This window comes from Rousettus aegyptiacus, unplaced genomic scaffold (assembly GCF_014176215.1).
Source record: "Rousettus aegyptiacus isolate mRouAeg1 unplaced genomic scaffold, mRouAeg1.p scaffold_m13_p_14, whole genome shotgun sequence".
Lineage (NCBI taxonomy): Eukaryota > Metazoa > Chordata > Mammalia > Chiroptera > Pteropodidae > Rousettus > Rousettus aegyptiacus.
Genome location: NW_023416289.1, coordinates 41,367,953 through 41,382,991, shown reverse-complemented (window position 1 = coordinate 41,382,991; position 15,039 = coordinate 41,367,953). Strand labels below are relative to the sequence as shown.

General features: G+C 53.8%; 2 protein-coding genes across 3 annotated transcripts; both read right to left on the bottom strand.

Annotated features, from left to right (window-relative positions):
- Positions 1–29: 29 nt before the first annotated feature.
- Positions 30–3,564, bottom strand: CD79A (CD79a molecule). Its single transcript, XM_016129923.2, has 5 exons — positions 3,386–3,564; positions 1,578–1,889; positions 1,276–1,394; positions 620–688; positions 30–489 (listed from the first exon to the last, which is right to left on the bottom strand). Exons 1-5 carry the CDS (start codon positions 3,471–3,473, stop codon positions 376–378), a joined length of 702 nt encoding a protein of 233 aa, XP_015985409.2. The 5' UTR covers positions 3,474–3,564; the 3' UTR covers positions 30–375.
- A 3,342-nt stretch (positions 3,565–6,906) lies between these two features.
- Positions 6,907–14,434, bottom strand: RPS19 (ribosomal protein S19). 2 transcript variants are annotated; one of them, XM_016129914.2, is made up of 6 exons: positions 14,079–14,434; positions 13,550–13,620; positions 13,167–13,267; positions 8,451–8,634; positions 7,870–7,924; positions 6,907–6,972 (listed from the first exon to the last, which is right to left on the bottom strand). In XM_016129914.2, exons 2-6 carry the CDS (start codon positions 13,618–13,620, stop codon positions 6,946–6,948), a joined length of 438 nt encoding a protein of 145 aa, XP_015985400.1. In that variant the 5' UTR covers positions 14,079–14,434; the 3' UTR covers positions 6,907–6,945. The 2 variants fall into 2 exon arrangements, with proteins under 2 accessions (XP_015985400.1, XP_015985401.1); XM_016129915.2 differs by lacking the exon at positions 14,079–14,434 and adding an exon at positions 13,776–13,794.
- Between the last annotated feature and the right edge of the window lie 605 nt (positions 14,435–15,039).

The following is a 15,039-nucleotide window of genomic DNA, read 5'->3' as shown; positions in this document are numbered from 1 at the left end:
CCATGAGATCCATGATTGCTGCCAAGGTCTGCAATTGGGAAGGATTTATTATCACTAAGTGGCCATGACAGAGCAGGGAGGGGGAAGGTGACACTAACGAGGCTGCTACAATCAGCTCCCCTAGAGGCAGCGATTAAGGGCTCATTACTGGCTGGGTGGGTGGGTGGGAGGCGGGGAAAGGCAGCAGGGGGAGGACTGAGTTAGGGCGTGTGCAGGACGTGAGGACAGTACAGAGGGAAGAAGAGCAGCCGCTCCCAAAGGCGAAGTCAGTGCAGGACACTCCCAGGAAAGATTGCGAAAAGAGCTGGTTCTAGGGAGCGGTAGAGACACGGGAGTTGGGAGCACAGCAGGCACAGGCAGCCCAGCTGGTCACAGTCACGGCTTCTCCAGTTGGACATCTCCGATGTGGAGGCTTCCCACGTCCTGGTAGGTGCCCTGGAGGCCCCGGGAGATGTCCTCATACATGGAGCAGTCATCGAGGTTCAGGCCCTGGGGCGCAAACAGAGTGGTGGGCCTCAGTGCCCTGATGCTTGGGTCCCTGCCCTCAGCCAACCCCGCAAGGACCCCCATGAGACCCTCAAAGGCACCCGCCCCTAACTCATCCGCACACTTCACTCACCTCATAAAGATTTTCATCTTCATAGTCATCCTGGGCGTCTATTCCAAACTTCACATTCTGCCACCGTTTCTGCCAGGGGGTGGGAGGGGGTGTTGGGAGCCTCAGTGAGGGGGGTGGGGTGCAGATGGGGAGACCATATGTTTGCACGCCTTCCTGGATGCCAGGAAGTGCTCTACCAGAGTGAGTAAGGAGCATGCCCAAAGCCACACGTTGAGTAAGTGGCAGGTCTCTGGGTCTGAGCCAGTGTCCTTTTGGCTGTCTCCACTGCCTAATTGTTCTCCATGAATAAAAGCAACAATAGTAAATAGCTATAGAGGCCGGTGCACTCAGAGACTCTGGGAGGACCCCAGCCCCCATCTTCCCTGGTCTTGGCTGCATCTGGAGGGTCACAGCACTCCTGGGTTGGGGGAGAGTAAAGCACTCTTGGCAGGGGAGGCACCCCGGGGGAGGGTTTGGAGTGAGAACATCCCTGGAGAAGGGCAGTGAGGACAGCCCTGAGGGGAGACCTAGGTAGGACGCCCCCCTCCCAGCACCATTTAAAATCCCATCACTGTATTAATTAGTTTAGGCCCCGTGGCCCCTGTGAGGTGGAAGCTGTTGTTCCTCCAAATTTTGAGTGGGGACCGTCAGACTCGGCCCTGGTCCTGGTGGCTTACCCTGAACAGCAGCAGTGTCCCGGGCACCACTGCACAGAACAGCAGGATAATCCCCTCGGCCGTGATGATGTTGTTCTTGGTGCCCTCCCCCATGTTCAGGAAGGGCCTGGGGTACGGCTCTGTGAGGAAGGGGTGCAGCTCAGAGTCGTGGCGCTCCACCCTGCCCCCAGCAAGGCCCTGCTGAGACGAGACCACCCCCTCGTTGCTCCGTAGGCACTGGCTCCATCCCCACTATCTGGACAGGAAGTCGAGAGGCCCCAGCTGCAGGGTGGTGGGGCCCTGGAGCCAGGACGGACACTCACCACGCACGATGAGGTAGGTGCCACAGGAGTGCTCGGTCTTGTTTTCGTGCCGGACTTCACACCTGTATATGCCCCTGTGGCTCTTGTTCACTGACCGGATGGTCATCTCACCCTTGGGGCCCTCGCCACGACCCTCAAACTTAGGTGGCCACTTCAGGGTGTAGTTGCCATGAAGAATGCGCCACCATATGATGGAGGTATTGTTGCCAGGGTGGGGACCATTGGGCAGGCATGGGAGGCGGGCCTCATCCCCCAAGGTCACGACCACTGAGGGTGGGCCCCAGCGTTTCCACGGGGTATGGTACTTGGTGCCTGTGGAGAGGTGGATGAGTCAGGGACTTTGGAGGGGACACAGGATCCCCTGCAGCTGCAGCGCTCCTGGGTATGCGTGGGAGGCAAATGAGGACACTCCTGGGGAGGAAAGGAAGGGGTGGGGCAGAGGACACATAGTGTTGGGAGGGGAAGTGGGGGTTACCTAGGGGAGGAGAGAGAAAACACACCTCGTGGGGAGGAGGACATCCTGGAGGAGGAGAGTAAGATACCTAGGGTGGTGACACACCCTGGGGGTCCTCACTCTTCTCTCCAGTGCCACCTCTTGCCACCCTCCCCACACCCACTCTGTGCTTTGGCCCCACTGAACTCACTACTGTTTGGATACTCGGTCCCCTGGTGCCAGACTGTCCAGGCAGCTCCTTCCAGAGTCAGTTTGGGCATCACCTCCTCCCGAGGGCCTTCCTGCTCTAGTCTCTCAGCCCCAGCCTGGCCCCGCACCTGGCACTTTATCTTGTATAATCGTCACAGAACCCTTAGAAGTAGGTTCTCTTGTTATCCCATTTTTCAGACAGGACAGCAGAGGCCCAGGGCTGCAGGAGTGGCTGGGGGTTCAAACCCCAGGCCCCCTGGGCCTCCTTCTGTCAGTCTTTGGGTCTGCCTTGTCCTGTGTTTCTGAGCCTGCTCCTCATTCTCTGTGACTTGCATGTGTGGACCTGAGGGTCAGGGGTGATTTCAGTCCTTGGTATGTGCTGGGGGGTATCGCGGGGGGCTTAGCAGGGTGGGTGGCTAGAGGGAGCCAGGGGCAGCCCAGCCTGGCTGCTCCGAATGCCCCAGCTTTCAGTGTCCCGGCCAGTCAGCAGGCTGATCTGCCTCTTCTGGGTGTGGGGGGCGGGGGGAGGGGGGCAAGAGGGTGAAGGAGGGAGGTAAGGAAGAGAGGAGGAAGAGGTAGGGGTAGAGATGGCAACTTCAGGGGCAGGGCTCCAGTCCTTGCTCCAGTGTAACCTTGGGTGACCAGCGGCCTCTCTGACTCCTTGGTCAAACAGCTGGCATTGCTGGAGGAGGGTGGGGTGGGGGAGGTGTCATGAGGCACCCCTCCCCCAGCACTGAGAAGGGGCTCCCTGTAAGAGGTGTGTTGGGGGGGGGCGACTGAAGTTCAAGGCAGAGAAAGAAAGGTTTTTCTTCTTTCAGAAGCCGAGCGCTCCCCCAAGTCCACTCCTGCCCCCAGATCTGGAGCTTAGTCAAAAGCAATCTTAGTTCCTTATTTTGACCTGTGGGGGTGAGGAAGGCACCTCTGACCCCTGCCTCCCTCCATGGGGCTGTGATGCCCCTTCAATGTCACCAAGCCCCCTCTGGCCTCCCTTAGGCCTGCTTGAAATGAGCAGACAGATGTAGTTTCTACCAGGGTCTTTCCCAGCTCCCCTCCTGGCTCTTCTCCCCTCCCTCTTGATGCCCTTCCCCCTACCTGTGCCCTCACTGCAGCCTCCCCAGTCACCCCACCCCCACCCCAAAGTAGCACCCGCCTGTTAGCCACGTACCCAGGCTAGTACCCAGGCCAGCGGCCACGAGCAAGACGAGGAAGACAACGGCAGGCGGGGCGTGAAGGAGTCTGGGACCACCAGGCATCTTCTCCCAGTGGGTTGGTTGGTCTGGCTAGCAGCAGTCGTGGGGTACCAGATCCCACTTCGTTGGGCCCCAAACTCCACCCCACTTCCTGTTCAGCCCTGCCGGAGATGGGCTCCACTGGCTCCACTGCTGGGCCCTTGGGCTGTCAGGCTAGGGGGTGGGCCCTGCCAGTGTGCTTCAGGATGTGAGTGGAGAGGAACTGCTCCTTGCACCTGTGGTGGCCACAAATCCCCCAGGGGCAGCTTGCTTGGTTAAGGAGAAGAGGCCATTTCAAGGCCTGGTTTGTCTCTGGCAAGCTCTAGGATGAAAGCCTGAAAGAGACAGAGTTTGAGGTGCCTGCTGCACAAAGGCTGTCAGGGTTGTGACTCTGAGCTTGGTCTTTGCCCCGTACTGGCCTTAGGAAAAACTCGTTCCCTGTCCGAGCCTCCATGTCCTCACTTTGTGGGGTTGGAAATGAGAATTTAAAGGGGTTATGTATGCACAGCGCTGAATACAGCACCCGGCACAGAGTAGGTGCTTAGTAAATGTTGGCTGCTATTAATGCTCACGAGGAACAAATGAGACCGGCTGACCAGCTTTGTGACTAAGATGACTAAGTGGTAGCTTCTCTTTCTAAGCCCCGGCATTTTTAATCCAAGAGATAAGGATAAGTATATCTCCCTGGTGTTCTGACTCGAGATGATGTTCCTGGCACCTAAGGAATTACAAGCATGATGGGCTCTTTCTTAATGTTCTTTCATTTCAGCCTCCCTACAAGAGGGCAGGGTAGCCCCCTCCCCATTTTACAAAGGAGGAAACTGAGGCCCAGAGAGGGGACACTGTCACTGTCATTTGTCTGGTGGTGGAGCAGGGATTCAAAGTGACTATGTCTGCCCAGGTTTCTTTGGGCATCATTTTTAGGTCAAGTGGGAAGGAATGAGGTCAGAGTGCTGGGGGTGGGGAATTATATGAGGTTACTGAGATGTTTGTGAGCAGTTAGGGAACCATCACACACACACACACGCGTGTGCACGCACGTGCGCGTAGAGGCACGTAGGAAAAAAATTCATTGCAGTGAGATTTTTGGTAACAAACTGGAAAACTGGTATGCTCAGTCAGTGGAGTAGTACATGGTAGGAGAAAAGGCGGGGCTTCATGTGTCAGCATGGCTGCATCTTAGAAAAAACACGAAAATAAGAAAAAGGATATTGTAGCATGATACAGTTGACTTGTTTTCAAAAGGCACAATAATACCACGTGCTGTTAGAGAGCTGCGCATCTGTAGTGAAGATGTAGACCTTCACGGGGGGGAGGGGAGTTAAACCCAGTTCCTGAGAGCGGTTACCTCTGGGGGAAGCCAGGAGGTTGTGACTGGGAAGGGTTCACAGAGGGCTTTATCCGTCTCTATTTTGTCTCATTTTACTCCTTAAGCTGGGTGGTGGGCTCATGGGTCTTCGTTACACTTTTATGTATGACGTTTTGTGTGCTTGAAGTATTTCATAATTTTTTTTAAAAAGCAATTGTCACAAATACAGAAGAGAATGGGCTTCAAGAGTCATGATTCTCGGTTCGAATCTCAGCTCTGCCAACTGACTGGTCATCTAAATCTGTTTCTCCTCCTGTAATCTGGGCATAATGCCCCTACTTTGTGAGGCTGAGGTTATTACAGTGCTTAGCACAGTTCTAGGACGTGGTTCCTCTTCTCTGGCCTCTGGGTCCTCCCCCTACCCTTTGCGGACCCAGGTGTTCTGTTGGGACCCTCGAGGTATAACAGGCCATTAGCCCTTTTTTGCTTCAGTTGCCGCCTTATGATCTTCTTGGAAGAAGCCTGGGTCCAGACACTGCCGCCCTGGAAATTCACCTCCGTCTTCCTTCCGTGGCTGCGCCGGTTTCCAGGCTCTCGACTGCCCCCCAGCGGTGGAGAGGCACGGCTGCCAAATCGCCAGCCCTCTCAGGCCCGGCTGGCCTGCTTGGGTACCTCCACCTCCCACCCACCCAGCACCTCTGGTGTCTGGCGCTGTGCCTGGGAACCAGACGCTTGGCATTGCATCCTCTGGACAACTCTGGGAAATGTCTTGAATTTCAATTGGCAAGAGGAAACGGATAACAGCGGGGAGTGACTGTCCCAAAGCCATGCCCAGGAGTGGAAGGCTTTGGACCTCATATTCCCTTCTCTGTCACTTCTGAGGGGCAGTGCACCATAGTGACTAGAGCCAGGTTGCCTGGATTTCGAATGCTGGCTTTGCCACCCTCTACCTAGGAGACATCAGGCACATTCAAACTGACTTATTTTCTTATCTCCAAACTGTGGTTGCTTTTCTGGTACCTTCTTCAGAGTTGCAGAGTGTAAATGATACAAAATAAAGGGCCTAGCATGTGGTAGGCACTGTGTTCATTCAGTACAAACTTTCCAGCCCTGACAACTTCTGAGCTGAGAGGGGTGGCAGCTTCATTCTTCACAGGATGTAAGACTCCACTTTGATATTTCCATTTGGAACATCCTGGTCTTCAACTGGATAATAGTGACTGGCTGCCTGCCAGGTGTGCCGCCTTGAGCCAAGGCACTATCTACATGACATCTCCCAAATCTCTCAGGAGCAAGCGTGGGGCTGGATCTGAAGGCTGAGGCAGAGTTGCTCGTGGCTGTACAGATTTAAGGGCAGAGCTAGAATTTGAACCCATCTTCTGGAGTTCAAAGCCCAGGCTTGGCACTGGAAGGAAATGGGTCAGATTTGAGGAGTAATTTGGACTGGGAGAACCTCAAACTCAGTATCTTAGTTCTCCCCAACTGAAGGTGGGTCTGGTCACATAGAGTGGTAAGGGCACCCTTTCCAGGCCAGTCTCTTCCCTCAGCTCCTCACATGTCCATTCGGAGTCCTTGAATTCTGCCACCCCGACTAGGGGCCCAATCTCAGGCATAGGTCCCCGCCCCTGGTGCTGCTTCTGCCCAGGTGTAAGCTTGCCCCATTCCTACTACAGGGCCGGTCAGACTAGCAGCTCCATTTTACAGCACAGCATGAGGCCACGGAGTTTGCAAAGTGAAGGCTCCACAAGACTACCCTAACCATGCATGTCAGGGAAAGAAGATGCACGCCAGGCACACACAGCTCACCTTGAGGGCTGTCCATCCTTGTCCACCTCTCTCCAAGGAAACAGTATCTGAGCTCCAGGGCCCCTCCTGCTTTGTCCCAGCAGGGGCCTGAGTGCCACCTGAGCAGCCCAGACCCCAGTTGGGGCCACTACTTGAATAGTCACTTCTTTCGGTTTCTCATTTTCTGAGAATTGCAAAGGCAGGATGTGAGGGAGGTGCAAGGAGGAATGCTGGGTCCTGGCCCGCCCACCCCAGGCATCTCACCCACTTGGGGGAGAACCATGTGAACTGGGAAAGGCTAGTGCTCCTTCCTTGTACCCCCAAACAGAAGAAGAGCAGGCAATTAAGAGACCCAGACCAGGATTACGAATGAAGCAATTTATTAACTCAGCATCATTTGTTCTAATGCTTCTTGTTGGCAGCTGCCACCTGTGGGAAAAATGGAAGAGTAATTAAGATCTGCCATGGGGTCTGCAATCTGGCACTTTGTAATAGCTGTCCACCGCACACATGACACCAGGCATGTTGGTGCATGGTCTCTCACACTTATTCTGCTGTCTAACCCTCACAGTCCCAGGTTCCCCCATTTTACAGAAGCATGAACAGGGACTCAAGGAAAGGAGCACCGGAGTGGGATTCCAACAGTGCCCACTGCCCTGTGTCATCCAGACTGATGGGTGTGCCAGGCCCTGCTCTGGAAAAGCTCACCTCCCCCTCCTTCCAGGCCACCTCCGACTCTTGAGGACTGACACCTTCCATTCCTTTCTGACACTTGACAAAGTGACTAACCACGCCAAGGCTCCCCAGAAATAGGGGTTCTCGTTGCTATAGCTCACTGGATCACCACCACCCTTTGAAGTAGGCAAGAGTAGGTCACTCTAGACAGGGAGACTGGCTCCAGCTGAATGGACCCTGCCCATGAGTGTCTGCCACTCAGTCATCTGGATGGAGACCTGAGTTCTGAGCCAGCCAGCCTTCCCCATCCTATGCTCAGTAACCATGAAGGAGGAAACAGGCAGCAAGAATCTTTGGAAGGGTGGCCTGGGCAAAGGGAGTCATGTTTGGGAACAAGCCCTGCATGAGGAGCAGCCTAGCGGCACCCCAGGCCTCAGTTCCCTTCACCTCCACATGTGCATTTCATCCAGTTCCAACAAGACATCAAACGCTTTCTCCTGCTTGTTGCCCAGGAAGCCTTCCTCTGTCCCCGCTCCCCCACCAGGGGTTGTACCTTCCAGGGGAGGAACTTTTGATATGATGAAGCCCAGGCTCAGGGAACACCCAGATAGCGACGGAGGGACATAGTCCTAGCCTGAAGCCGGGCCTCACCTGTCCGGCGATTCTGTCCAGATCCCTCTGTCCCTGAGGTGTCAGTTTGCGGCCCCTGGGGAAGAGAAGGGCTATGTAGGTTCGGTGCATACAGACTCTCAAACCCCTCCCTGCTAGGCAATCCCTGGATGTGAGCCAGGCTTCCCAAAAAGGCACCTGGCCACAGGTCCACATGCTGCCAGCCAAGTCCCACTGATGCATTCTAACAAGCTGGGGGCAGGAATGGGAGCCCCCCTGGGAGCTGACGGGGTGTCGTTTGTGCAAGCATTAGATCAAAAGCCCCCAAAAAATCAATTGGGAAAAGTTAACGAGCAGGCTAATGAAAGTGGACATTCACTAAATTACCTTCCTGGAGCCCGCTAGGCAGTTAGCTAGAGGTCTGGGTGAGGCCCCCGGCTGTTGGGTTTTCTGTAGAAGCCTCTACCCAGCCGAGGGGTAGGTGCAGGCTGTGCAGGGACTGACCCGGCACCTCTCTGCATGGGAGGAGTAAGATGGCCTTTGCCAACTTCATTACAGGTAGTCTGGCCTCAAGGCTCCTCCATCAGCCCCCTTTCCTGGCTTTCAACCCCTCCCTTGCTCACCCGTCCTGGTCCTTTTCCACCATTTTCAGCCCCTCCAGTGCTTGGAGGACCCGGCGGGCCACACTCTTGGAGCCTCTGCTGAAGTGGCTGGGCATGACACCATTTCTCTGTCGTCCTCCATATATCTTGGTCATGGAGCCAACCCCAGCGCCGCCCCGGAGGTACAGGTGCCGTGCTGTGGAAGCTGGGTGGGGTGTGAGGGAGACGTGAGAGCCCTTCTCAGTCAGACCCCCCTCCACAACTGAGGGAAGGGACTCGCTGAAGGTCACACATATACAGCTGTGTGTGGAAGCTAATCTCTTTTATAGTCGGGAAAATGAACACATATATAGATACCCAGCAGCTGACCCCCACCCCTCCCTGGCCAAGAGCCATGTTGCACCCTGGGCCTGATCTAGGAGACAGGGACACCCAGGCAGTGGATAAACTGCCATGGCAATGTAAATAGGCGGGGAGCCCCGCTCCAGGCCAACCCTCTTGGCTGTTAATGCTCTAGTTGTAGTGCTGTGAAGCTGGATGCAAAGGGTCTGTGGGTACAGCCAAGCAAATGTTTAAGCCGCAACTGTCCTATCTCCATGTTATCTAAGGGGTAGGGAAGCAGAGCCCTGAGGAGCTCAAGAGCAATAGGGGGACAGAGCTCACATCCTAACCTGCAATGTGCATCAACCCCTCTGTGGATACAGGGCTTCTTGTCCCTAGACTGGGTTAGGCCAAGTCCCTGGTCCACCCCAGCCAGCCCTCTTGGAGCTCACACTTCTGTTCCTGTGGAGCTCTTGCCTGCCAGGCTTTGTGCCACCTGCTTTTCACATTCTTTCATCAGAGATATTAAAACAACCTTAGGAGTTGACCTGATAGTGTGGCCTTGGCAAGTCGCTTACCCTCATCTGAAACCAAGAGTAATGGTCCCTCAGACATGGGTTATTGTGAACACGTCACAAGTGAATGTGTCAAATGCTGTTTCCTTTACAGAAAAGGAAACAGGCTTCAGAGTGTACTCACTGGCTTTGTGTCACACAACTCTGGAGGGACAGTTTCTCCAGACTGCTCCAGCTTTCTATCTCACTGAAGTTTGAAGGAATTGGGGCTGAGGTGCCCAGACTTCAGTCATCACATGGCCCTGCCTGGTTGACAGCTCAAAGGTGGGGAGACTCTGAGCTCCCCTGGGGCTTCCAGAGACGAGCATGTTATAACTATTTACTGTTAAGAGCCAGGTGTCGGGCCATGACCATGGCCCTCTAGCCCTCTGATCATCTCTATATACAGTGAGGGGCCAACAGCGCAGCCTCTCTAGAGTCTCACTGCCTCCAGCCTCTGCTCACTTAAAAGCCACTTTCCTTGATTCTTTTTATCCCAACCTGCCCCCTCATTCTACCCACTATATACCACTACTTTACCCCTCTTCCAGACATCGAACCCCCACCCCCTGCCAAGATGAAGAGACTCCAACCTTTCTACCAGGAGGGTGACATTACTGGAAAACTCTACCCTTTTAAGTCCAGTGCAAATACCCAACACCTACCACCACTCCTGTGCCCGTTCCAGGCCATGCCCTGGCCCTGGGTAGAGATCTGCTCTCCCACTCAGACCATACCCAGGGCCAGGGAAGGGATAGCCTAAGGTAGGCCATAAGACATTCCTGAGTACACAGACGCAAGAGGCTGCACACCAAAAATGGGACATCCAAACTCAGTCTTGCTGTGCTGGGACCAGCGCCCAGACATGTCCCAGCCTGGGCTTGATATGGAAAGGGGTCGCCAAGCCCTGTGTAGACAGAGTTGGAGTTTCAACACTGATGCTCATCAGCTGTGACGATCTGCCCACCTTTCAGGAGGTTTGGTGATGGTGCTGAAGGGGACAGCTTACCTAAAACTTGAGCAGTGACTGACAGAAAATAAAGTCTGGTAAAGCCTAACTATTAGTTTCTGCAAAGGAGTGAGGTGGCTTTAAATTTTTTTAAGGCCATATAAAATGACCTTGCATGCTCTCAGATATTATGAAGGAGAGGAAGGGGAAGCTTTAATGGTCGAAATACTGAGTTCTACAAAGCACTGGTCCCTTTTTCACCCTCCTCTCCTCAGCCTTTGGGGCCTAGGCCCCAGTCCCACTTTGTGAAGTTGTAAGCACACAAATCCAAGTCATCTAGCTTGTTTACGAGGGCCACAGAGAGCCAGGTGCTGTCATAAATGGTTTTTCCTTCAGTCCCTGCAATGGCCTTCTCCTCTCCTGTTCCTTGGGGTGGCAACCTGCCCTTCTTGGGGAACCTTGTCTAGGAGTCACTCCCCACCTCTGTGAAGGAGGGACCATAGAGGCAGGACCTCCCAACGCACCGAGTCCAATCAAGGGACGGCAGCTGTGCGTCTCTCTAGGCCACTAGGAAACAAGGGTCATACTGCACTTGAGCAACATTTCCAAAGTGTCTTCCCAGCTCAGCATCTCAACTGCTGTTTTTAAGTCCAGATTTGTGGCCCCATCCTGACCTAATGAATCGTTAAATCAGGGAAGGAAGCCTCCCAGATGCATTTTGCCCCTGACCCTTCTCTCTAAATTTCTAAGGGAAAAGCCACTTCTCTAACCAGCTCCTGCAATGCCTCCCAGGCCTCATTCCTTGCACCAACATGGCATGAGTTGGGTGCTCAGTTCTGTGCAGGGGGAGGACCAGCCTGTCCTATAATAAAATGCACTCAGGTGTCTTAACTTAGCAGCTGCGCATCCTAACAAGACACAGTGGATTCTCACCTCCCCCCCAAGCAGGCCCTTTTGAAAATCCAGAGATCGAGAGGCTTGTCCAGGGCCACACTGCACCAACTGATCTTCCCTTGACACCACTCCCCCGCTTGAAGCAGGTCCCCTTCTAGCCCTTCTTCATCCATCACCCTACACTACTGCCTGGTGACTCCTTACTCCTACAGCTCTGCCCCTCTTCTGGACTATCTTTAGGAAGGTCCTGCCCTCTTTATCTCCCATGTCCACTCCACATTGGCTCCTACATGACTCCAGACTTTACCACCCCCCACCAATTGCTACCATTACCCCACTGGGCTTTAGCACCCAGAGCGGGCAAAACAGGCCAAGCCCCATAACCCAGAGAAGGGAAAAGGCAAATACAGCACAGACCCTGGTTTGAGAGTCAGTTTGCCAAGCCCTCCCAGGGTCACTCCACCTGTCTGTGCCTGTTTCCTCTTTGATCAATAAATGTCTCTCATGACTCAACTTGTCCAGACTATAAGCTGACCACCAAATCAGGCGGGAACACCATAGATTAGACTGGCAAACTTTTCCTGTAAGCGGCCAAACGGTAAATATCTTAGGCTTAGTAGGCCATAGTCTGTTAAAATTGCAACTCTGCCTCTGCTGAGGATGTGTCACCAACAAAAAATGTACACAACAGACATTGCTCTAGAACCACCATGCTATGCCAACAGGGCAGCTGGGAAAGTGTAGTCAAAAAGGGAGTTTTGGAAATCCCAAGGGAGAGCAGGCGGGCATGCAGAGGACACACCCCAGTGTGAGATGCTGGGGATAGTGGGTAGAAAGAGGCCATAGCAAGTGTACATGACCCAGGGACTGCACCCTATTTTCTATTACTCTCTCCCCACCTAAAAAAAATGCTGCAGAGGTCAGAGATGCGGGCCCCCTGCACTCAGTAACAACAAGGATGGGGTGGACTATGGCACCACTAGCTGACAGACAAAAATGTCCTTTAATCTCCCCAACATCAACTATAAAACAGAAAGCACCAGTCCTTTTTGGGAAGTTTTTGATAGGTCCAGATTGAACAAAATACATATATTTACTTGACCAAATGGGAAAAGCTATTAGATTTTTCACCCAACCTTAGACTCAAAGCTGGCCTGATGGACTGACTCTTGGGAGGCACTGCTAAAGAACATTCAGGACCAGGCAGCCTTGCTTCTCAAGATGGGTGATGGGGTGGTAGTGTCGCCCAGGCCCCATCACTGTTGTGTACCCAGGGAAGTCAGGTCAACTTCTCTTCGCCAGCCCCATTTCCTTTCTAAATGCACAGTGGTGGATGGGTAGATATGCCACCCACTCTTTCTGCCTCAGAGTTGACCTTTTTGTCCTCAGGGGTAAGAGGCTGTGGTTGAGTCATGTTGGCACCCTAGTCATGTCTAGGGCCTGACAAAGAGGACCTCACAGACATTAGAGCAAGGAGTGACCTGGCCAGATCCCCTGCCACGTAGTTAGGAACAGCTTGCTAGAGTCAGAGCTAGTGTGATGGTCAGAACAATAAAAAGACAGCCGACTTTTCCTCAGTGGGTACTCTGCAACAGGCAGGCACACTTTAAAGCAGTTTAACTGTAATCCACATTGGTGCAATCATTAGCCCCCTTTCAGAAATGGGGAAACAAGCAGTACAGACAGATGGAGATTATGCAATTAAGTGATAAAGAAGAATTTCAATTCAGGAAGTCTAGACCCACCTCTAAGCAAAATATAAACACTCAAGTGTCCCTAAGTTTCCCTCAAGGGTTGGAGGAAGCCACAGGTCCTCACACAAACCTCTAACAAAAGAAACAGATTCAGAGTGTTAAATTACTAAATATCATATGAAGTATGCAATGACAGAGTCAAAGGTTTCTCCTCTCTGGCTATCTTGGAGGCGCAAGAGGGAGTTCCCAGTGGGGACAGGAGGTGCAGTGTGCACCAGGAGTCACTCAGCTTCCCATTACCCAGCCAAAGGTCCCAGTTTCTTACCAGCTCGTGTGTAGAACCAGTTCTCATCGTAGGGAGCAAGCTCTTTATGCTTGGCCAGCTTGACCGTGTCCACCCATTCAGGGACTTTCAGCTTCCCGGACCTGGGACCAAGACAGTCAGAAAGGCACAACTCAAGAGTCTCCACAACTCCTTCTTCCCCCAAATCCCCTCCCCTCAACCTGACTATAGGTTAACAGGGGCCAATATGTCTCTGAATATAAACACAGAGAGAAATACAAACACGACCCAGGCCTCAGAGGCAAGGGGAGTCTTCACACAGAGATCTCCAATGTCTCCCCCACCGGAAGAGGGCACTGCGGACCCTGACGGGTCAGGCAAAGAACATAGCCTCCATCTGCTTTGAAGCCCAGTCCCCCACTCACTTTTTGAGGAAGGCAGCCAGAGCTCTGACGAACTCCTGTTGGTTCACGTCTTTTACAGTAACTCCAGGCATCTGTAAGGAGGACCAAGCATGTGAACACAAAACTGATGGGGACGGCAGTGCCCGGGGCCCAGCCCCAACGCGACCCAAACCGCCGTCTGCCCCTGACTTCCCAAGGCCCTACTTCTACAACAGGCCCGTATGGCCCCGGCGCCTGTGGGTCTTACAGTTCACCGACGCCCACGGTCTCTGTGGGCCGCACAAGCGCAGCCCGCCCACGTTTGTGGAGTCGCTGTAGGGCCCCAGCCCGATTCTCGGGGCTCCCCGCGCTCCCTGCTGCCCACTAGCCCGCCTCAGTTGCTGAACCGCGCCAACCCGGCATGTCCGGGGCTGCAGCTCGCACGTGGCTGCGGCTGCAGGGGGCGGGGCCGCCCTGCGCAGACACCCCAGAGCCCCTAGACACGCGTTTGGAGATGGGGAACTGGGAACCGACACCCCGCGGCCAGCCTGAAGCGGACCAACCGCCTTACCGTGCGGCCTCTGCGCTGCCAGCCAGGGAAAAGGGAGCAACGGGGTTTCCCGGGCGCACAAGTCGGGCGTCGGGTCTCGCGAGAGTTCCGAGCAATCGCGAGAGCACGGTTACACCAGGAGGCTCCGCCTCTCTCAGGGCGAATATGGCTTCCGCCGAGATGGGAGGGTGTGTCATGAAGGGGCGGGAAGGCAAAGGGAAAAGCTAGGAACACTAACGAGGAGGCCTGTTTTTTCCCTGCCTTTCCTCCTCCGGTAGCGTAAAAGAGAGCAGACAGTTCTCGTCTTGAGCTGGGGGGATCCGGTTTCGTTTGTGTTGATTGGGGCTGGAACAGAAGCGGAGGAGTCTGTGACGGCGAAAGTTACAGAGAAGTCGAGGAACGAGACGTTGCCCACCTCTTTCCGCGTAGAAGTGGCTTTTCTAGCCGGAAGTGGGGGTAGTAAGGGCGGAACTGGAATGGGGAACTCAGGGAAAGTTTAAGGAAGAAATGTGTCCACCACCTTTCCTCTTCCGACCGCCAATACTCGCAAGAATAGGAGACGGAAGCCACACCCTTCTTAGGGCGGAAATTGCTTCACCCAGCCCAGGTGAACAGAGTGGGAATGAAGCCTTAGAGGCAGGGAGGAAATAAGGGCGGGACAAAGAAGCAGAGGCGGGACTTTGGGAGAAGTTCCGCTCCGCTTCCCAGTGCTTGAATCCGTTGCCCAGCTCTTAGGTTTATATTGCCTATTGATGTTTATGTCACTGACTTGTGCAGCTTTATCCCGCCCACTTGCTCTCTCAAGTCTTCAGTCTTTCCATTAAGAAAAAGGCGAAAAAAATCTAAATGAAAACACCGAGATCCTGAGTATCTGCCTTTCAAAAAAGTTACTGCCTCTGTACGTGATGCATCACTTTAATTCTATGAACAACTTTTGCATGCCTACTCTGTGCCAGGCACAGGTAAACTTTGTATAATATTA

What these genes read in the sequence shown, in the direction of transcription:
- RPS19 (XM_016129914.2), bottom strand. Translation starts at nt 13,620, where the DNA reads ATGCCTGGAGTTACTGTAAAAGACGTGAACCAACAGGAGTTCGTCAGA. An exon ending in CTGGCTGCCTTCCTCAAAAA is followed by an intron (nt 13,268 to 13,549) that starts GTGAGTGGGGGA and finishes TCTTGGTCCCAG; the next exon opens with GTCCGGGAAGCTGAAAGTCC. An exon ending in TGGACAGAATCGCCGGACAG is followed by an intron (nt 6,973 to 7,869) that starts GTGAGGCCCGGC and finishes TTTTTCCCACAG; the next exon opens with GTGGCAGCTGCCAACAAGAA.
- CD79A (XM_016129923.2), bottom strand. Translation starts at nt 3,473, where the DNA reads ATGCCTGGTGGTCCCAGACTCCTTCACGCCCCGCCTGCCGTTGTCTTC. An exon ending in TGGCCTGGGTACTAGCCTGG is followed by an intron (nt 1,890 to 3,385) that starts GTACGTGGCTAA and finishes ACCTCTCCACAG; the next exon opens with GCACCAAGTACCATACCCCG. An exon ending in AAGATGAAAATCTTTATGAG is followed by an intron (nt 490 to 619) that starts GTGAGTGAAGTG and finishes TTTGCGCCCCAG; the next exon opens with GGCCTGAACCTCGATGACTG.